A 25,047-nucleotide genomic window follows, 5' to 3' on the forward strand; every position below is an offset into this window, starting at 1 on the left:
ATGTGTAAATAAAACAAACAGACATAATAGGTGAAAATGGCATAAATAGTTCAATATTTACTTCAAGACCATCGTGTTTTATTTGTGAATTTGATACGGAATATTTATCAACAAGGTTTTGGTACCTTTTGTATTATTATATTATTTAATAGTGTATTTCTCTGTTTTGAGTGTTCTTGCGTTTGTTTGTACTGTATTCCTGGCACGTAGTGTTGTCATTTTAGTGATATTTTTTAACATTGCCATATAAGCGGGAGGTTTGGCTAGCCATAAAACCAGGTTCACTCACCATTTTTTTCTACAAATGTCCTGTACCAAGTCAGGAATATGGCAGTTGTTGTCAAATAGTTCGTTTCTATGTATGTTGGCGTTTGTTTTTGTTGAAGTTAAGTGTTCCTATTGTTCTGTTGTTTTCCTTTAATAGTTGATGTGTTTTCCTCGGTTTTATTTTGTAACCCGTATTTGTTTTCGCTTAATCGATTTATGACTATTGAACAGCGGTATACTACTGTTTCCTTTATTTAATACAGGTATTTTAGGAGTTAGATGACGTTCAAATAACAAAAGATGAAATACTTATAGGTCCTCAGCATTCATATGAGGAATTCGAATATAATACAAGTTTAAACACTTAGATAATTATGAATGTGCGAATACAAATATATAATTATCAATATGTCATTATGCATACAAACATCTTGTATATTTATAGATAATAACATTCTCTTTTCAATATTGGCCCTGGTATCATCCCGAGACTCCCATATTAGCCCGAGGCTTTAGCCGAGGGATGATATCAGAGCCAATATTGAAAAGACATGTTATAGTCTATTTATCACATAATTAAGTTCTGCAGATAATAGTTGGTTGTTCATTGTTACTAGTGGCCATTGTAGCAGATTCTCATAATTTTCAGTAAAATAACCGTCATTGCTCGCCATTGTCCTTTAGGGCGCAACGAAGTCACTTCATTTTGAATCGGGCACAATTACCAATAACCACTTTTTTGCTCCAGGCAGCAATATAAGTAGGACAATTTTGCGATTATATCATATCTAAAACCCAATGTTTTCGTCACAATAATGTGTTAAATACATACTTAAAAATTCAAATCAATTACTGTAAATTCAGAAATTATTGCGATGTTTTTATTATTGCGATAAATGCGACAAGGTTATAATCGCAATAATTTAAACTCGCATTTTGAAAATTTTTAAATGAATTAAACAAGATTTTTCTCAATATCGCAAAAAATATAATCGCATTTTTGTCTAAAATGACAAAATCGCAATAATAAATGCACGCGATAATTTCTGAATTTACAGTATTTGAAAGAAATGAAGCCTATTCATATGTCATAAATAGATATTTTTAAACTTCCCATACATGGCACAGCAATACAATGATAAATAATAATACATTACATTTCTTCATATCATGCCAACTGCGTTTTATGTTGACCTTTAAAATATAATCAATAAAAATATATAATCTTTGTTAAATAATTGTGGATTTTAAACATTCTACATGCAGCTCCAGTATTTTTTGTCAATGTATTTAATTAGTTATATACATTTGTATAGGTGCAAATTTGTATCAGTTCCGACGATAAAGATTTAAAAGGTAAGGTCTCTTTTCATATTCCTATATATTAAAACGATAAATAAAACCTATAAAACTATTTTATTGCGATCATTCATTTAATTGAATAGAAACGATAGGTTGTCTGCATTTATAGATACAAACACGCACTTTACACAAACATTACAACACTTTCATTTTGTAGTTTTTCAGCTCAAATGTAATGTGAGGCTCTCAAAGATTTCTAAACCCTTCTATAGCACCAGTGTGAGCGGAAATCTTGGCTACATGTTAATTATTCTACATTTTTGCATTATTGAACGTAGATTGGGGATATTGTCAATATATAACGAATATAACGGTGTAATGATAAACTCATTAAAAATACTGCAATAACCACACTTGATAAATACAGATCAGTAAAATCATTACTAAAACAAGTGAGCATTTAAAGATATTTCAACACCTTTTTTGCAGTAAATACTTGATGATAAAATGAGGTCTATTGCATTTTTATGTATTGTAGACTTGAAACTGCAGTATCAAAATATAAAAAAAGAGATAAATGTTACAACTTACTTTTCAGAGATTCCGAAACTTAAACTATTGTGAATTATATATAGATGTTTAGAATGTTTACGCGTAAAGGCAATGTCTCTTACAGAATTAAGTCTGAAATGATGCGTTGTTGTTGGATATCTTTTCATTTCAATGTCATTAGTATATAAGTCGTCACATTATTCGTTTCTTGCAGTCTATGTAATTAAAGCCTAATTGATTTATGAACAACTATGATTTGCAGCATGAATCCGTCTCCACCGTTCTCGTATTCTGTCTATTATGAAGTGGTTTTTTCATACTTCATATCGAAACTTATTGGTTTAAGAAAAACCAAATACGATGAACAATTATCATATACGTCCCATTTATTCTCTTTTGAAATGATTACCGATTAGTAATTGTTGTCGAACGTACACTGATGTTTCGACAAAATATGCTACTAACGTTGCTCTGATTAACCTTAGGAAGTGACACTATTATTCGAATAAATTAAAGGAATAAAAACAAAATCCCAAATATATTGGACAGTATAACAAACCGAGTCAAAAACCAACATTTGAACCCTCTTTTATCCAGTTTAACCATTCTGGTCACATATAGTGTGACTTTATCCCTGTTTATTGAACTTTTGGACTTGTATGTATATGCATCAATATGTGTGAATATTTTTATTTGCAAAAAGTCAGTTACTTCGGTTGCTAATGATGCAAAAACAACAACTTGTCATTTAATGACAGAATGCATTGAAGTCTGACCTTACGTACACTCGCAATACAATTTAGTTTCAATGAATTGAAAAAATCTTATGAGGTTTTTAAATGACCTTTAAACTTTAATAGATCAAATGATAAAGTCAACATTAGATATCATATTCTAACAAAAACAGTGTTCTTTATCAACGTATATGTTTGTTTTTGCATTTAGATATGACTAGTATGACAAATTATGAATAAACTACGTTTTTTCGTAAAAACAATTATAGATAAAGCAAATGCAAAATAAAAATAAAAGGGGCTTTGGCATTAGCATTTCGAATTTTATTCAATGAAACTATAAATTAATCTCTTTTTGAAGAATATTGTGGGGCCTCTTGATTTAAGTCATGTTCTGCTGAAATACATTATAATATAAATTATTATTAAATAAATGGAGGATCAGGATGGAATATTATACCCAACTCCTTTCAAAATTACGTGGCTGTTGAAATAAGAATCTTTGGTAATTTGACAGCTTTATATCACATAAAATTATGTCGTATTTGTCAGTATAGTCGACTTAATTTCCATGGATAAAGTATTTTATTAGTCTCAATAATTATGCCGTCGTCACAACATTTATTTGAAATACCCTTTCAATACTGTCATTATCATGATAATTGTTTGGATTAGTATTGTAAAAATGATTGTATGAATTTCAAGATTACATATTCGTTACAAAAATAATTCATTGTTTGTCTTGTCTGTCGTCAAGATGTTCGTTGTTATTCTGCTGTTTGTTTGTGCTTTTCTCTGTGATGACTATTTTTCAGTTTGTTTGTACTGTATTTCTACCGACAGTGCGAGGGCTGTATAGCCAGTCAAGGTCGTTAAAAACTCCCATCATCTGTATTTCTGTCACGTAGTGTTGTCATTTTAGCAATATCTTATAATATTCCCAAATAAGAGGGATGTTTAGCTAGCAATAAAACCAGGTTCAACCCACCATTTGTATCTTAAAATGTCCTGTACCAAGTCATAAATATGGCAGTTGCTATCAAATAGTTCGTTTCTATGTATGTTAGAGTTTGTTTTTATTACACTTCAGTGTTTTTGTTACTCCTTTGTTATCCTCTTATAGCTGATGTGTTTCCCTCGGTTTTAGGTTTTAACCCGGATACTTTATCTCAATCGATTTATGACCTTTGAACACCGGTATACTACTGTTGCCTTTATTTATTCACATGACGGAGGTAAACAATTGTTTTATTCTAATATGACGTCCTTATTTCGCTTTGTAAACAAGAGTCGTGTTCTAATAAGAAAAATAATATGGTTGACATATGCGCACAAAACTACTGTTTACATTCTCTTTATTTTCATTTTTTCAAAATAGATAAATATATTTTAGCTGCTGATACAATATTTCATTATATATTGTTATTAAAACGTCATATATTTACTGTTTTTTTTTATTTTAAATGTATGAAATATGAAAATGTAATGTACTTTATTCATGCGGAGGAAACGGGAACAACCAAACATTCCTGAGGTATTTCCAAAATAAATACCGTAATGGTCCTATTATAATCGAACTAATTTCTGCGTGTCATGATCTATGCTCATTTCGACATGGGTAGGTATTATATGTGATAATAAAATTGAAAATGGAAATGGGGAATATGTCAAAGAGACAACAACCCGACCAAAGAGCAGACAACAGCCGACCATATTTTACACCTTGTAAACTCTCAGTGTAACATATCGACATATATAATGCCTACCCAAGCTATAAATGAGCATAGAGCATGGCATGAAGGAATTATTTCTTAATCATTCATTTTCTTTCTGACCTATATGACTGAAATTCGGAAATAATTAAGTCTGTTTTAGGTACAACAAGAAACATCATATATATTTTCGATAGAATATCAAATTTCAGAAGAAAAATAACTTCCAATAAATGGGTCTTGATATTTATGAAATTTTCGGTAATATAGATTGTAGACCATTAGATGTTTTTGTAAATATTATAATAAAGTAGTAAAGTAAACTCAAGACGACTTTCAAATGTCTATATAATTATTAAAACAGATATTGTTCTTCTGACTTTTTCAAATTTTGAAGCGTTTAACATTGTATGACAATAGAATTCAAGTTGACCGCTTTCTTGAATTCAAGTACATAGTCCTAGTTACGACTAGGCAACATTGGGATTTCACATGTGACAGGAGTTTTAAGGTTGTCCCCTTTTATGTATTGATAATTATTTGATATAAAAGAACTCAGATTGATTGATTAATTGCTAGATAGTTATTTGTTTAGTATTCAGGGACACACATTCTATGCATGTTCAGTACATGAGCAGGTTGACAATAAACACAACAATATGTTCTGCAAGGAACGGATCGACCGGGATACAGGATAAACAATTTCGACTGCAACCGGAAAATGAGGATATCTTGGATAGGCTCAATATTTTGGCAAGAGTTATTTTCCTGCAGAGATCGTGGTACTCGAGCAGCGTTTTTAATAATCACCTCTTAAATATGAGAAGTGGTGTTTGTGTTCTGATAAGTGTTAAGTGTTTATCATTCTAGCAATGAAAAGATATACTAGTAAAATAGTTTTTCCCCTGATCGTTACCATTAATATTACAGAAAGGTTCTTTTGAAATTCGAAAAAAAAAGTAACGCATTAATCACGTTCCCCTTTGACCCATTGTTGTACACGTGTGTCACAATTTATGATTGCCTGTGTGTCTGTGAAATTTTCCTTCGTTTTGGGGAGGATTATTTTGATTTCTAAAATCTAATTAAAAACACACTGTTGTAAATTTAGTATGTCCAATATTTGTTCTGTTTAGCTATGGCATATTTTTATGACATTTAATATGATTTATATACTAGATTGACTATTTCTAATCGATTTTTCGAGATTTGAACATCGGTACACTACGTTTACCTTATATTATGTCAAGATTGACCCTGATAACGTTACGTTGGAACATTGAAATAAAACCTCTATGTCGTGTTGTTTTGCAATTCAGGAATACAACCAGTAATTCATAGCCCCATTGATTTTTATGTTGAATTTCTGCAATTTCAAGCATTTATACCTGTTTGGTCTGATTATTTTCTTTTTAAGGTTTTTAGTATTATTCAAAGAAATGTTTTTCCAATAAGACTTCAAGTGTTATTCCAAGTCCGTGATCTTTCATCTGATACCAAAATTACCCAATATTTTTCATATTTACATAGTGACAGCTAAACGTAGAAACTATTGTCTTTAAAATACGAAAATTTTTCTTCTTTGTTCGTTCTGACCGGACCTTAATATGTGGGTCTATACGTAGAACAGAACCAAACTTGTTATTTTGATATTGTTTAACTTTATTTCATTCTGTGATCTGTTTCATACAAACTAAAACATAAAAAGGTTTTTTCTAAACACTAATGCGTTGTACAAAGAAAACGAATATTAACAATAACCAATATAAGACTTTTGTTGTTCTTATATTTCTAAAATTTGCGACTAGATACTCTTTTTGCAGTTTTTAAAAAATCCCTTAATTATGTAATAAGTTCCGTACCCATTGAGTCACTGAAAATCATCACATCACACTTCATGCTTTTTAATATTGAATTTCAAAATATATCAAGAAAAAAAAATCATATTATCATTTACATTTATACCCACTAAATAAATGAGGGTTTTCATTTGTGACTAGCATATATTTATATATATATATATTCATGTGTCTATCTGTCTCTTTGTACTTCAAAACGACCACCCCTATACTTTTTTTTATGTTATTATGGCTACTAGATACTGTTTGCAAAATATCCAAATTTATATTTTGATGACATTATTTGTTTAGTAATTTATGCATTACGGTTTGAAGTGAACTTGACTGATCGGTAATCGATGAAATGTAGCGTATTTGACTTGTCTAGGGGATATTATGTGAAAATTACCCTTAAACCCGCCAGAGATTGATTAATAAATTTATTTTATGCACGAATCAAACTAATACACATATAAATAAACTTCTTATATAAAACGAACTCTGCAATACGTTATCGCCATAAACGCGGACCTCGACGGATAAACCTTTACCGACAATACGATTGAACTTGGTCGCAATACTATATGAAAAAAATATATAAACTACGTTTCACGCATTATCTAACTATTTTCATAATTGTTTTTGTTATTTTCAGATAAATGTGTAACATAACGGCAGCATCAAAATGCTTTCTGCATCAACTAAACGCTCAAAAATATTATTATTTAAAATCAGTTTCCTCCGTATCTCATTTTTTACAATCTATAGAAATGCAAACAAAAATTACAACCAAAGAGCAAATTAAGATACTATTGTTTTCCATTGTTTAAGAATGCCCATATTTCTTCTTTTTGGGGAATAATTTAAGTGCTGCTAGATGAGCGCTTCGATCAAATGTTATTAATATAAGAGTAAAGGTACTTAAACTTTTTTGTGCTGAATGAAGGTGCACTTATTTCTTTATTTTAATGAAAATCATGAACAATCATTTGGTATTAGTAATTTTTATTCATTAGGATTGGTTGTATTTCATAAATATTGTCATTATAAATGAACAATAAAAAAGAATTTTGTTTGCACTGTTTAAAAATGCCAATATGTGTTCCTTTTAATATGTGTGCGATTAATAATAACTTAAAAACTTCACATGAACTTGACTGATCGATAATAAATTGTTTGCTGATGACTGATTGTTTAAAAAGTAACGCCTAATCTTGCAAGTAATGCTTGTAGAATTTCACGAAATCGTTATAATTGATTTAAAAATTTCTATTGTTTAACAATCGCGATAATAAATTTATTCACCAAATCCTGAACATTAGCTGTTTGTCCACATGTCCATCCATGCATTTTGTGTTGATGATTATATCTTGCAATGACTTGAATTTATCATTACAGATAATTCAAAAACCTGAACACAATATCAAGTAAATGTCTGCTCTGTTAGGGCCTTTCTTGTTTTTATATTCTCAGTATCAATTCTTATTGTTGATGATTTTAAATATGCTTGCTAGGATTCAGAAGGTGTACGTGGAATTTTGATGATATAGAAGTGTTTTCTAAAATCGCATTACAAGATTTAGTGTTGATGGGTGATCTCTTGTAGTCTTTGTTAAATTTGTTCACAAGTTTTAACAATTGAGAGCTTGTCATATTGGTGAGAAAATGGACAGGGTTGCACACATGTTTATTGAAGTCATACAACCTTTAAATGTCAAGTGTCAAATAAACTTATTGAATTTTTGTTCTCGATTGAATTTCGCGTAATATTTAAACTAGTTTAATATAAATTGTTGATAATTAGACATGTTTTTGCTGGTTTTTCTATGTGCTTCAGTTGCTGTCTCCATACCACAAACAGGGATTTACATTATTTTATTTCTGCTGAAATTTTGTTTTGACAAGTATTATCATCAAAGCCATAACAGCGTGGACATGGCCATCTTTTGGCTGGATCAGATCAGGTAAACGTTCATCCGTTATGCCAACTTATTAAATTATTTTCACAAAGGAAATTAAATCGCATGGGGTCACGAAAGGCTTCTCAATGCCTAAAAAACAAATAACTCGAAACATATACTACAGGGGTTGTGTTTTGATTAACATTGAATTATTGAAAATTTAGTTCAGTTTTGAAATTCAAATATATCAATTATGTGTATGCGTACAGTTAAAGGTAAATGGTTTGTTATCATTTACAAAATACAATAATTTTTTTAAAACTTCTTTGGGGCGGCACATTGATAGCAAAAAGAGCAAATATGTAATATAAAATAAGAAATAGCAAAAAAGGTAAACAGAAAAATATCAGAAGACAAATTTAAGAAACAAATATCGCAACCCAGATCATATGTTATAAGACTACCCTGGACTTTGATCAGTAAACTCATTTGAGTCTTCTAGACCTCTAGATTACCTTTAGATGTAACTGTTCGGTTGGTTTGAAGTTAGTAATTGACGGACCACAACAATCAAGTTGGATATTCTATTAGGTCAGATGTCAACCGCACCAAACAAACACCGTGTCGACTGGCTTGGCCTGACACTATTTGTCATTATTTTAGTTCAGTGCCATTTCTCTCGTAAAACAACCTTATGTTTTCCCCTAAGTTACGCGTAAATTTAGTTGAATCGTTTATCTATTTTGACATTTATTATTTTTCGAAAATGTTTGAAATGGAGGATTTATTTTCAATCAATGGGGTTTATTTACACTTCAAATGGAAATTTTAATTTCAGGACGCCAATTTCAGACAATGATGCATGAATTTTTCATGCTTAACTATTTCCCAAAATTCATAGTCCTGTCACTAAATGTAAACTGAATGATCGTCCCCTTAACATAAGATTTGTGCTTACTCTCTTTTTTCCGTTACCATAGCTTGGTTTTATATATAAACATGAATCAAATAGTATATTCATAATACAGAATCACTAGATATGATGAGGCTATCATGTCAACATAAACCTGTAACAGTGTAATCATTCACATTTTTTTTAAGTTGCAGTAAAACGTATTTATACTTTAAAAATATTTAAAAGTTTAAGAAAAATCAACATTCATCGTTTGAATATGTACCTTTTGCATATCTCACAAAATCATCGTGCGGGTTGTGAAAACAACCTAAATGTTGACCGTAAGACAACGCGCGGAAACCGGAGATGACTGAAATGGTGAATTTACTTGGTCCAAGAATATCTTTCTCCTCTGCCTTCTTCACTTTATCTAAATGATCTACAAGAATTTTTAGAAAATTCTAATATTGATGGAATTCAGTCTGTTACACTTGATATTGAGAACGAACTATATTTATATTTTCAAATTTTTCTAATATTGTATGCAGATGATACAATACTACTTGTGGAATCTAGCCATGACTTACAATGTATATTGGATAAATTTTCAGAGTATTGTAAAGAGTGGAAACTAAAAATTAACATCAATGAACCGAAAATTATGGTATTTTCAAGAGGTAGAATACCTCGAAACTTGATATCTAATATAGATGAAAATGAGATTGAGATAGTCAGTAGCTATAAATATCTTGGTATTATATTTTCTAGAAGTGGCGCATTTCTTTCTACCAGAAAATATCGACGTGACTTGGCGATTAAAGCAATGTATGCTGTAATAAAAAAATCCAGACTTAATAATTTGTCCATCGAGTGCCAACTAGATATGTTTGATAAGGCTATTATTCCTTTATTAACATATGGGTGCGAAATATGGGGATTCGAAAATTTAGATATTCTTGAGAGAGTTCATTTGCGTTTTGCAAGCATATATTACGTCTAAAAAATTCAACCCCAAATTTAATGATTTATGGTGAGCTGGGTAGATACCCTATTTCAGTTACCGTCAAGTCACGTATGATTAGTTTCTGGTGTCGCTTACAAGAAGGAAAAGAGAGAAAAATATCATGTTTATTATCTAATCTGTTTTATTTTATTCTCAATAATTATCTAAATGGTTACCTTATATAAAGAAAATTTTTAATGACTGTGGAATGTCAAATGTATGTCAAAGTCATAATGTATTTCAGAAACGTTTGGTTGTATTAAGTGTTCGGCAAAGATTAAGAGACCAGTTCACTCAAGAATAGTCATCAGAAATGAACAATTCGCCAAAGGGTTTATGTTATAGATTGTATGAAAATGTTTTTAAATTTGAACACTATTTGTCAGTGCTACCATTCAATTTATTAATAACCTTATGTAAATTTAGATGTGAGAATCACCGTTTGCCAATTGAGACGGGAAAGAGGCACAACATACCGAGATCTGATAGATTGTGTCACCTTTGCGACTCAGTTGACATCGGTGACGAATACCATTATATTATGTCTTGTAATTTTTTCAAAGCCGATAGAAACAAATATTTACCGCAATATTGTAAATCTAATGTAAATGTTATAAAATTTAAACAAGTATACTCAAATCCACATTGTGTTGAACTTGAGAAACTCTGTATATTTATTTAATGTATTTCTGTGAAAGTCTATCCTCCTGGTTAAAACAACTATTGTATATGTATTTATCTTTTGTCCAAATATATATTTATAATATTAATTAACAATAACTTGTATTTCACAAAAATGCTATATCCAATATGTGTTATTATTGTAATATTTCTTCTTTGTAGCTATGTATTTGGTTTATGGGAATAAAGATCATTCATTCATTCAGCACTTTCGGTGTTAATTTTATGATTTAAGCTGATTGTTTGTGTTTATTTAATTAACAGATAACACGGAGTCAATTATGAAACTGAGTGAGTAATGTTTGTCCTGGTAAACACACATTGACATAAAAATGTCAACAATTACAGAAGAAGAGGAAAACTATGTGAGGATGAGTTTGTTGTTGTACGGGATCGCTCCACGTGCAGCAAGAGCATATTTCGACAGTGAATTTGCCCCATCATGCTTGTATAAATCTATTAAAAGGGAGTTTTCAAAATTGAATCAGCTGAAAAAGGACAAGAAAATCAACACTTCCCAATGGAACCTGTTGTTTCCACGAAAAGGTAGGAATATACTTAATCTGATAAAAGGTATATCTGTAACACTTCAATTTTTTACTCAGTTTTGTAGTCAATTCAAATGAGATCTTCCACTTTCCTCACTTATGTTTGCTTGTCACTTATGTAAGATCTGAAAAACATCAACTCATGGTCTATGTTCAGATAACCTTTTACGCAAATTTGTAATCAGCCAATCAATTCCAGTGACATATTTTTTTCTCGTAATTTGAACGTTATATTGATTTTATTTTTATAAACTTGCGGTTTATAATATGTAATATGAATAACATATAGACATTTAGTTCTTTCCTAAGTTAAGAAATTGTTTTTTTAGATAATTACAGTCCATAAAACCGTAGCGGTGTCGGGATAAATGGTAAAAATATAAACTATATTCAAAAATACTAAGGGATTAACCCGACAATGTTTTTATAGTCCTTATTAAAATACCCTAATTGGTTTGGATATAAGATTATTTCGATGCTGAAAGGTAAAAAAAATGGATACTGCGAACTCTGACAGTTGTTAGGAATCAGATGTATATATCAATGATTTCAAAAGATCGGTAAGAGTATTCAACATATATGTTCCACTCTTTATTTAATAGCATAAGAACATTTTAATTCTCTACCCTTACACAAGTATTCCGCATTCTTCACTGATTAAACAAGTTAAATTTTGTTTAATTAAAACGAATTGTGAACATAGATACAGATATTTGGTACAGAAAAGGGGAAATCATGCATCAAAAGACTGATTCCGACAAACATTCTTTGAAAATGGTAGCATTAATATGCCTTTGACAACATACGTGTTGAATTTGGTTGATATATTTTTTCGAAATACAGTTGGCACAGCATTATGTAAAATTATTAAACTAAAGGTCATCGTATATATGTCCAATGTGCTATTTGACATTCCAGGTGCATGTTTGACCGAAGAATACTTATTTGGCAATTTGTTTTGTTTGAAAAAAATACTCTCATTCGAAAAACTGTGCTTTTGAATTCATGAAAATATAAACATTGCAATCTAAAATTTATACTAGTTTAGTGAACTACTGACATTGATAAACATTCAACATGTTTAGGTACATTTTAACTGAAAATGTGCTTATCATTATCAAGAATGGCATTTGTTTTTAGAGATAAATCAGTTTCTTCTATCTTTTCACATCTTTGCATAAAAAACAACTCATTGTGTAGTAATTTAGTTTTATATGCCAAACACACCCTTACTGCACACCCTCATGTGGATAGAGGCTTCCACTCATCAAAACCTCAATGAATTTTATAATAAAAAAAAAAAAACTTAAATGTGGTCCATTTTGTTTGGGAAGGAGTAGAATTATAGAAAATATTCTATATCAAAAGTTCTCGCTGAGATAGAATCATATCATAAAAGTAAAGTAAATATATGGCAGCAGGTCAGTATAAGCTCTTGTACTTGAATTCTGGGTGTGGGTTTGTGAGCTTTCTCTCTGAAGGTTCATTTATTTCTGAAATTTTGAACTCTTGAAAAATCTATTTTAGGTGTTCCGGATTCTAAAACCTTTGATGTCACGCTTATAATTACACTGTTTAGAAATTTAATAGACTTAAATCCTCCAGACAATGGATTCGACAACTTGCCATCAGTAACTGATGCAACACCATCTGCAGCCTTAGCGACCATAAAATATTACAGAAACTACATTGCACATATCCAGGAGGCGAAAATGAATAGTTTTTATTTCACCAAGGCTTGGGATGATATTACTAGGGTATGTAAATCTAAAAAGAATGACAATTTATTTTTTATCATAACTTGGGATGATATTGCAGTATATTTGTATGCCTTTATTTAATAAAATAAAAGTCACTGTATGTCATTTATTTGTGATGCTATGGCCTTTTGGGGTAAAAAAAAAGCCCTGACAGTTTTGTTTTTTATGTAGTGGCAAATATAGGCCACCGTATGGCCGTCAACAATGAGAAAAACCCATACAGTAAAGTCAGCAGTATAAGGTCCTGACATGAAAAATGAGAAACAATCTAAACGTGAAAACTAACGGCCTGCTTTACAACAAAATAGTTTACGTACGAAAAACAAATATGACAGACATGAACAAATGATAGCCACTGTTGTTCGTGACGTATCATGAAAAATCTTAAAACCAGTTGTCAGTAATATTCATACAATATAGCATATTTATTTTTTTTTACATTATATTAGAAATATCCATTTTGAAACTAACCATTAAGATTATCTAACATTATTATCTAATAGTACAGACGCATAGGTTATCAAATATAAAGAGGTTGTGTAGTTTTAGTGGTAGAATATAAATATTTTAATTTTGTCTGTAGATTATTAAGTAATCAAAGACTTTTTTTTGTTAAAAGTTTTGGTTTTGTATTCGTGCTGAAGACCCCGCTTGCCAACCAAAATGGCTAGAAATAGAACATAATGGTAAAATGCAATTTTTGTCTATTAAGTTGAAAATCACTATCATTAGAGAAAATCTGACAAGGCAGATATGTTCAGAATGAGGATATCTACCTATTGTTTATTTACATCAAAACTTTCAGACGACTTCTTCTAGGAGTTATTGCCCTTGAATGACGATTTTGGCATATTTTTTTTCATTTTTGCCTTTTATCTTATAAATTATAATAGAGAGAGAGAGAGAGAGAGAGAAAGAGAGAAACTAAAATTAGCAGACCTTTTCAGCAAGACAAGATATACATTTAGGCAACTTTGTCGAAATAGTCAGACAACTCGTTTTTGGGGTTATTGCCCTTTAATGATGATATCAATTTTTTGCGTTTTGCCTAATATCTGAAAAACTATAACAGACAGATGGAAACTTAAAGAGCAGTAGTGATAAAAAAAACAAGGTCTTCAAATAAGGCAACATAGCAGAAATCGTCAAAATACTCGTTATTGGGGTAGTTGCCCTTGAATGATGTTTATTATCCTTTGTTTTTGGTGTTTTTGTTAATATCTGAAAACCTATACAGAAAGAAAGAAACTTAAAAGCAAAAATGGTCAGCAAGACAAGATCTACAAATAAGGCAACATTGTCGAAATCGTCAAACCACTCCTTAATGGAATCATATCTCTTTGATAACTATTTTTGTCAATTGTTTGCGTCTATGTCTATTATCGTGTTAACTATAAAAGATAGACACTTTGAATTGTTGTAAAATAATCAGCAAGACAAGATCTACAATTAAGTAAAATTTTGCCGTAATCTTCATAGACACTTTGTAGGAGTAAAGGCCCTTGCATGACAATTTTTATACCTTTCTCTTTGTGGTTTGGGCAACAACTATAGAGGATAGAGAGAAACTGAAAACAGAAACATATGATCAGCAATGTAAATTAACTAAAAATGAGATTTTTGTCATAATTTTATACTAGTCCACAATGTTGGAAAGAGTCCACTGTTGAAGATGCACATAGACCAAGGTGAACTACACAGGCTCTTCATAGCCTCCAGTTTATTTTTAACAGCAAATTGTTTTTAAATGCTGTCTAGACAATTAATTTACTTTGCACTGACTGCAATATAAAGCTTTTTTAAGAATCTTTCTGGGTTTTTTTCTTTATGCAGAAAAATCCAATTAACAGCATCCCCCTGAATTATTTTGTAATATCACCAAACATAAAAAAAATCATAGTAAATGGAACACTTATACCATACTTTAGATAAATACCAAGAGTCAATTTCATCAATGATTGTTTGTACAATCCCACATTTTCTGGAATGCATGTTCAACTGCTTCTGCTTCTTCTTGGCAAAAAGTACATTTTGGATTATCAATAACATTAATTTTTGTGCTGGTTTATTCTATTTTGCAACCGCTGCAGTTTGGGTATTTTTTGGTGCTATAAAAGGTAATTTGAAAGCTAGTATCTATTGAATTTCACCTGAACCTTAAATTTCATTCATTTTTTTTCTGACCCGTTGAAACTATATTATTTCCAGTTAATAGTGACGCAGGTCTTTGGTTCCCCTTGAAAATAGAAAAGAAATCTTGGCAAATCAAGGAATGCATGGAGTGGCTTGTTGATAATCATCATGTACATGTCACTTTACTGCGTGATTTACAGCAGAATTACGCTGTTACATTTCATAACATTTCTGTTTATATTAAACTTTGCATCCAACTGTTCCAAACTGAATTTTTCCATCGTCTGATACAATAGCATTAACAAAAATATACCTTCATTGAACCAGTGTTTAAAAAATACATGGTTATTCATTATTTGTGTACATGTGTTCATCCCCAGTGGGCTTGACAAAAACTATTCAAACGAAAATTCTTCTTTTTTGTAAAAGAAAAACAACATTACCAAATTTCTAATATGAAGGTTACATTCAGACGATTCCTTAAACAGCAAAAAAAATCAGCGTTACAACATCTACAAAACATCTTATGTGAGTAAAACAATTTGACGATTTCTCATAGGATTTAGTGTCCTGAATTGAAGATTTTTGACTTTTTTATTTTCGAAAACAATAATTGATAGGTAAAAAACTGTAAACAGCGAACGTGATCATCAATACCAGATTTACAAAAATGTTAATATGACAATAACCACCAAACTAATATGAGTTATTGTTCTGAAATAATGAGTTTTTTTTAATCTCCACCGAATCTCAAGTTATGTTCCTTTAACAATGGAAAATTACTGAGATCTTTGTACTAAAGGAAAAAATGATTTAAATTGTTTACTGGCCTTATCAAGTAAATTTAAACCAGTGATTGGGTTTATAAAGAGATAAACAATCAGGTACTGACTTTTACTCTATCACCAATCTAAAATAGTGAAAAACTAAACATGACAGATTGATTAAATTACAATTTTACAATCGGTCCATAAATGTAAACGATAACAAAACGTCTGATATTGGCCGATAGTAGAGTGCGAAAGATGAAATTGAGCTTTCGCTTAACAATAGTTTTAAAGAACCATTACAACATTGATCATCAGGTCAAAAATATTATAAGCTTTTTGAAGACTTCAAATACAACGTAATAAAATTAACGTTAGTTTAAACGGAATGTTTATATAAAAAGAAAACTCATCAAAGCCCAAGCTTATAATTGTGTACGCCAGACGCGTGCCTTTTCCACAACAGACTCATCAATGACGCTCTATTTAAATAGTTAAAGAGTCAAATAAAGAACAAAGTTAATATATCCGAAAGGTTTTGCCAAATACAGCTTGGTAATATATTCCTGGGTGAGAAAACCTGTAGTTTTTGGAAGAACTCAAAGTTTTGTAGGTTGCAATGTTAAATATTGTTAAATCTATAATAACACAGAAAAAAAGTTTAAAAACATAAGTACATTAAAAGTATTCAATATTAAGAACATAATGTAAGTCCTTTAGTGATTAGCAACTAGTTATGTCCAAGAAAAGATTCTTGCGACAGTCCTTTTTCATGTTATGTGACATTGAAAGGTAAATTTACAAAGAAAAAGTTAAGAGGCTGCATTAACAATACAATATTGTACTGTGATGTTCAGATTTAATTTCAGAATACATAAACTCATCCTGAATATGATTTATTAAACACAAAAAAGGTTGTGGTTAATCATAACTTGAATGTCGCCCTCCCAAAAAAAATGCTGTTTAGTTTTAATGAGTAATATGTTTCTTTATAAAACATTTTTGATTTAAAAAAGGTTAACTGAATATTAAGATGCCATATTTTACCAGAGGAGGAACTGATGCTCTTAGGAAACTCTTATTTTATAATATATGATTACCAATGGACATTGATTTGAAATAAATTTCTCTATCGTTGAACAATTTTAAATTGGGTGTTAAAAAAGAGGATCAGTTTGGCAGCAAGAAACATATATTGTTTTTTTTTTAGATCGATAGATTGTTTTATGTTACTTTCAGCATATATCAAAACAAAAAGAAACCTTAGTGTACTTTCTGCATTAACACTGCCGATATTCTGTGTGTCATTGATATTAATCAGCAATATGCATTAGTATGTATGAATTAAATAATGAATAACTTGATTTAATGGATACTTACAGGCTGTAGGAACACTAGGTGGGACAAATATGTTTGGTGAATGTAAAGAGTTAAGGACAAGAGTTTTGGAGCAGTCAACAGTACCCTGGAACATAAGAGGTAATGACTAAAACTTTAGACAAAACACGAGGACCTACAGAAGCAAGTGTAAGGACAAATATTTAAAACAGAGCCAACACTGTAGACCAGATTTCAATATTATTGAACATTAAATATAAACACCAAAAATTACATACAGAACTATACATTAACAGTAATATGGAATTTCAAATGTATAAATTAGCCAAAACGTACATAAGACAAACATAAATCCAGAAAATGTTTCCAACACACGAAATATACAAAGTATTTATTGTATTCAACAAAGGGACTATACATTACAGTAATACGGAATTGTTAATGAAAATTGACCAAAATTCTGATAAAAATTTATGCTTGCCTTTCAACTCATCTGACTTGAACACCCAGTATGAGCTAATTTACTTAGAAGTAGTTGTTCTTTATCTGTCTTTCATTGCCATCCGTTAACATTATCAAAAACTACCTCTGAAACTAAAAAGCCAGGTCTAACAAAGATAGGCCAACATAATTTGATTATTAATTAAATAAGTGTATCTAATGAATCTACATATCAAATCTGACACCATGGATAAATAGAATACTAAGGGTAAAATGCATCAAACTTCAACATTACTGTTTGCTATTTCTAATGTTTGTTGAATTATATTCACGCATGCAGCGGGAGCAGCATCTTTGTCTTAATCTTTATCTTTAGTTCAACCATAGGAGTAAGAACTATATATGGTGTTAAAATAAACATACTTGTAAAGAATACAGCGTATAATGAATGATGATTAAATATGAACTGGTAAGATGATATAGGTCACCAGACGCCACCATATTGGGTCCTTGATACTAGTATAAATCTGAAGATAAGTAACATCAAGTTTTTGCTAATATTTATATATTTCAGAACAAATCCGTCAGATTTTGGAAGCATGGAACATGAATAAATCAAACTTTGTGGAAACCAGAGCTGCCAAATATGTGTTGAAATGTATACAGGAAAACAGTTGTGTAACAATTACTGCTAGTTCCGGTGTTGGAAAAACAGCAACCCTACAATATGTGGCATTGAAAATGAAAGATAAAGAGTATGATGTGCTTTTGGTAACCGATGCACATGATATTGTAAAGTTTTATAATCCAAACAGAAAAACATTGTTTGTTATAGATGACTTTTGTGGAATCTATTCCATAAACCAGTTTGAACTTAACAGTCTGGAGTCAGTCATGGATCGTATTAAAGTACTGATAGAAAATAAACTCACAAAAATCATTGTGGCATGTCGATTACAAGTGTATCAGGATGACAAGTTTGAATCATTGTCAGTTTTTAGAACATGTGTTTGCAACATGCTTTCAGAAGATTTGTGTTTATCCAAAACAGAGAAACAATCAATAGCAGAATTATATCTGGACACAAAGTCTACGGAGATTATACAGTATTGTGATTTATATGAATGCTTTCCACTTCTCTGTAAATTGTATAGTGATAGTCATGAACTCAATATAACAGAATTTTTCATGAATCCATTTTCAGTATATGATGCAGAAATTGACAAGCTTAATAAAAAAGGAAATTATGGAAAATATTGTGCTCTGGCTTTGTGTGTCATGTTCAACAATAGACTGAAGGAACAATGGTTAACAGATGATATAAATAAAAGAATAAGAACAATTATAGAGAACACATGTGAGGCATGTAGACTTGACAGAGAAACATCACGACTTGTTCTACTAGATGAACTTAAGACACTTGAATATACCTTTATTAGGACAGAGCAAGGGGTATACAAATTTATACACGACAAAATATTTGATTTCTTAGCTTTCTATTTTGGTAAAAAAATGATACAATGTATGATCAAGAATGGACACAGTCTGTTTATTTCGAAGAGATTTGCATTAGAAAGAAGAGTTGAAATGGATCAGTTTATCACTATTGTACCACCCAAATACCATCAGATGTACATAAAGAAAATGATTGGTGACTGGTCTTTCGGTAGCGTACAGCATGTGTTTAATAACATCAGTATGACGATCCCTGAGTTCAGAAAGCGATTCCTTGATCATTTGAATACACTTGATATTTCATTCCAGACAAAATTAGCACTGACCTGTGATGTTGCTTCCAAAGGTACTGTACTGTTGCAGTGTTGTCAGTATGATGATATTCCCTTGATACAGTGGTGTATTTATCTTGGTGCTGATATCAACCAGTGTAGAAATGATAATGCGACTCCATTGCATATATCATCACATTGTGGTCATGCAGAAGTAGTAATGCTACTACTTGACAACAAGGCAGATATTAATAAGTGTACAGATAGGGGGAGTTCTCCTTTGTATATTGCTTGTCAGCAAAATCATATAAAGACAATAAAGCTATTACTGGATAACAATGCAGATATAAATAAGTGTACAGATACAGGAACATCTCCTTTGTTCATCGCTTGTCAGAAAAATCATATAAAGACTGTAAAGATATTACTGGACACTAATGCAGATATTAATAAGTGTAGAGATGGTGGAGCATCTCCTTTATTTACTGCTTGTCAGAATAATCATATAGAGACAGTAAAGATATTACTGGACAACAAGGCAGATATAAATAAGTGTACCGATAAGGGAACATCTTCTTTGTTTATTGCTTGTGACAATAATCACATAGAGATAATAAAGATTTTACTTGATAACAAGGCAGACATTAATCAGAGTACAGATAATGGAATATCTCCTTTCTTCATTGCTTGTCAGAATAATCATATAGAGATAGTGAAGGTGTTACTGGACAAAAAGGCAGACATTAATAAGTGTGCAAATGATGGAGTATCTCCTTTGTTCATTGCTTGTCAGAATAATCACATAGAGATAGTCAAAGTGTTACTGGACAACAAGGCAGATATTGTTAAGTGTCCAGATGATGGAATATCCCATTTGTATAATGCTTGTCAAAATAATCAAATAGAGATAGTAAGGCTTTTACTAGACAACAAGGTAGAAATCAATAAGTGTACAGATAATGGATCGTCTCCTGTGTTTATTGCTTGTCAGAAAAATCATATAGAAATAGTAAAGGTGTTACTGAACAACAATGCAGATATTAATAAGTGTAGAGATGATGGAGCATCTCCATTGTTTATTTCTATTCAGAAAAATCACATAGAGATAATTAAAGCATTACTGGACAAAAATGCAGACATCAGTAAGTGCTTGGATAATGGACAATCTCCTTTGAATGTTGCTTGTCGAAATAATCATGTAGAGATAGTAAAGGTGCTACTAGACAACAAAGCAGACATTAATAAATGTAGCGATTCAGGAGTATCTCCTTTGACTGTTGCATGTTCCACGAATGATATCGAGATAGTAAAGGTGTTATTAGACAACAAAGCAGACATTAATAAGTGTACGGATAATGGAGCGTCTCCTTTGTTTTACGCTTGTCATAAGAATCATATAGAGACAGTAAAGTTATTACTAGACAACCAGGTAGACATTGATAAGTGTACAGATATTGGAACATCTCCTTTGTATATTGCTTGTCAGAATAAATATATAGAGACAGTAAAACTATTATTGGATAACAAGGCAGACATCAATAAGTGTATGGATGGTCGAGTATCTCCTTTGTTTATTGCTTGTCAGAATAATCATAAAGAGACAGTAAAACTATTACTGAATAACAAGGCAGACATAAATAAATGTACAGATGATAGAGCATCTCCTTTATATATTGCTTGTAGGAATAATCATAAAGAGATTGTAAATGCATTACTGGACAACAAGGCAGACTTTAATAAGTGTGTAAATAATGGAGCATCTCCTTTTTATGTTGCTTGTAACAAGAATCATATAGAGATAGCGAAAGTACTATTGGACAACAAGGCAGACATTAACAAGTGTAGAGATAATGGAGCATCCCCTTTGTATACCGCTTGTCAGAATAATCATATTGATATGGTTAAGGTATTACTGGAAAATAAGGCAAACATTGATAAGTGTATGGATGACGGATCATCTCCTTTGTATATTGCTTGTCAGTATAATCATATAGATATTGTAAGAATGCTGTTGGAGAAGGGATCAGATTATAATAAATGTCACAATATTGGTATCTCACCGAAACAAATTGCCAGTGAAAATGGAAACGATGGCATACTTGCTGTCATTAATGAACATTCCGGAGTGGAGGTTATATATGAAAGAAAATAAAGGATAAGGTAAAAGTCAGCATAGTTCATTTAGATTCAATTGTAGAGTTGCCTATAAGAATGTTAAAAAAGTAGCTTTAAATTAAACATTTAATGGTTAATACAGTGTAAAGTTTCAGTGTTTGTTCTTCTCTGTTTTCCAAAACACTTACTACATGGAGTAGTCAAAAACTTTCATATTGTATGAAAACCAGTTACAATTTTCAACCGAAAGACAATTGTTTATCTATCAGGGTCATATATTTTTTTATGTCAGTGTAATAGCTATGCTAATAAAATTGTGTCATATTGATTCATAATTACTGTCAATATTAACAATAGATGCAAATAAAGTCAAATGAATATGATCATTGTGTTAAATAAATGAAAAAAGGAACTGTCAATATTGTCAACTGTAAAGCCAATGAAATATTTGTTTACGATGAAGTTATAAAAAAGTATTGATGTATATTGCTTGTCAGAATAATTATATAGAGATAGTACGATTACTGTTAGAGAAGGGATCAGAAAAAGATGGTATGTCACCGATAGAGATTGCCAGACAAAAGGGACATATTGACATAGTTACTATGATTGACGAATATTCCGTGAAAGAAGAGCCTCCAAATAAAAAAAAACAAATTAAGTCACTGCCAATGACATTCTCGTTTGTAGCTATAAACAGATTGTGAGGGGTTACAGTACTTCAACGAAACAAATACTAATTGTAAAATCGATGTATCATGTTGTTCATACATAATCAATACCTTAAGGATGTATTCTTCTGATGTTTTAGTCTCGTTGAAATCTAGTTCGAGAATTATTTCCGAAACATGTGATACAAGTGGAAAATATCAATGAATTTGAAAAATATCATAATCAAAGAAACTCTGTGACAAAAATGTGTACTAACAGCAAATTGTATTTGAGTAATAAAATTTCCACATTTTGTAACCAGTCTGGTCACTGTCATCAGCCAAAATGTTGAGAAAATGGGTGAGGGGTGCCCAGAAATAATTTTACCAAAACTATGTACATCAAATATCATTTTTTTTCTTTTAAAAATTCTTACATATGTATGTTATCAATCATTTATAACAAAGAAGTTGAGATGATTGGCTCTTTGTTTAAAAAAAAAGGAGAAAAATCACAAATTTACAAAATTGATAGCATGGTCAATTTGACACAAAAATTTATTAAACTTTCTTATATTAACATCAGCCTATAGTTTTTTTAAGTTAAATGTATTGAAATTGGTCCACTTCATCTGCAGTGAAAATATGACAAAAAAGTGTAATTGTGAAACTGTGATTTTTTTCATGATAATAGCACAAAATTGGGTTTAAATTGATGAAAAATGGGAAAATCATTAAAAATGTGGTACTTAAAAATGACCGTATAGCCAAAAAGGAAGTTCAACATCATATGATTTTCTCTTCAATATTTACTTTCTTACAGTCATATAAACCCAAAATTCAGGTTAAGAAAAAAGTTTAATTCCATAAATTTTAGCGCCTCGGAGGTGTACATCCAAAATGAAAAGGCATGGTTTTGTTAGTCTACCTTCAGGGGAGTTCAAAGCATTGATGTTTTTCTTCAATGACAGGTAAAAAAAAGGGATATTCTACCCAAATGAAATGTCGAAGAAGTGATATTTTCCTAATGGTCATACATGCAACAGTGATATTCATCAATAATCACCCTTTATGCTTATTTGAACAACATTTATGTCCAACATGTCTGTTCATGTTATGCTTACAGCATAGGCCATTAACAGTCAAAGTATATATCTCATATATGTTATGATGGTATGATACTAAACCCCTAACGGGAAGGATTGTGCCTGATATTCATATGATGAAGACATAATCTTTCAATCAGTTTAATTGAAGTCTGGAGCTGGTATGTCAGTTCTCGTTTGTAGCTTTATTGAAAATGCACGAAGAAATAAGAAAAAAATATTCACGTGTAAACATTACGTTGATCATGTTGATATAAACAAGTCTTAACTATATCATAAGCATATGAAAATTGTAGATTTAGGGATCAACAAGTCAAATTATCAAATTTACTATTGGGAAGCTTTGTCGGAATTGTACAAACAATGAAATACTAACATTAATAACATCAACATAGTTAATTTTGTACACCGACGAAACATTTAGTAGGATCATTGTGCCTTTCAATCTGTGTGTTTGTCTATGTGTCTGTCCCAAATCAGGTTATAACTTTAGTTAACCATGAATCTGTGGTCGCATGAACTTGAAAGTTAGTACATGAATTTATTATGATGTGATTGTTTACTCAATCTAAAATCAACAGCAATAATCATTATAACTCTACTTTTTTTTAGTTTTCGATAACCAGTTTCAGATTCTATGTAAAAATTGATGACAAAATATACTGGTAATTAGTCTGGGATTTCGATACTATATATTTCATTTAAAATATTTACTTAATTCTTTTATAGATATAAAGATCTGTTATGAAATTTTGTATGTGCATGTATGAATCTTACACCGTACAAGATATTACATCCTAAGTTTTACTGTGTTTCTGTTTATAGGGCCTGTCAATTTAGATATAAACCTTTGTATAAATTAAGTCATGTATTCGTAAATGGTGTCAACTTAACACTCTAAGAAGTATCGGAATATTATCGCTACTAATAAATTAAATCATAATAAAATATGTTTTGCTCTACATTTCTGCACACTTATGGTCATACACCCTGTTGATAATTATATTTTGGTAATGTTCATTATGCCTTAATACGAAAAATGTACTGATTCATCTTTTCGTCTAGGTAAACATAATGTATCTATTATTTAGATGAGATAGGCTTTGAGCTAACTTTTAGAACCTCTTGTCTTTTTGTTATTTTGTTAGGTTTTTTTATTTTGATGATTACAGTCCTTTTCATATGACTTTTACAGTTTGGTCTTATGTTGTGCTATTTCATCACTGTTCTAGGTTATGAATATTTGGTTGAGATCTCGCAAGCATCTTTAACCCCGCCACATTTTGTATATGTTTGCCCAAGAGAGCCTGTTATTCAGTCGCTTTTATTGGTTGATGTCGGTCATATTTGATTTTATTGGTTTAGCATTCGTTATGTCATTTTTTTCTGTTGTTGTTTGAATTGATTTACATTTTGTCATGCAACTCAATTCGTTATATCTCCAATAGTTTGTATAGAGTGATACACATATTTGTCCGTCGGTTCCTCCGTTCGTCTGTTCTGTCCGTTCGTTTAAAGTTTGGTCTCTGGAAAATATTTCAACACTTGCCTAAACATTTTGAACTTTTGACACAATG

At 30.8% G+C, this 25,047-nt stretch overlaps 1 protein-coding gene across 1 annotated transcript; it reads left to right on the top strand.

The window, feature by feature from the left end:
- The first annotated feature begins 1,516 nt into the window (after positions 1-1,516).
- Positions 1,517-22,683, top strand: LOC127726587 (ankyrin-1-like). Its single transcript, XM_052234006.1, has 5 exons — positions 1,517-1,623; positions 11,150-11,431; positions 12,961-13,190; positions 17,476-17,572; positions 18,447-22,683. The coding sequence occupies exons 2-5, from the start codon at positions 11,218-11,220 to the stop codon at positions 21,749-21,751; spliced, it is 3,846 nt and encodes a 1,281-aa protein (XP_052089966.1). The 5' UTR covers positions 1,517-1,623; positions 11,150-11,217; the 3' UTR covers positions 21,752-22,683.
- The last annotated feature ends 2,364 nt before the right edge of the window (positions 22,684-25,047 follow it).

This window comes from Mytilus californianus, unplaced genomic scaffold, assembly GCF_021869535.1.
Source record: "Mytilus californianus isolate M0D057914Y unplaced genomic scaffold, xbMytCali1.0.p SCAF_18, whole genome shotgun sequence".
Taxonomy (NCBI): Eukaryota; Metazoa; Mollusca; class Bivalvia; order Mytilida; family Mytilidae; genus Mytilus; species Mytilus californianus.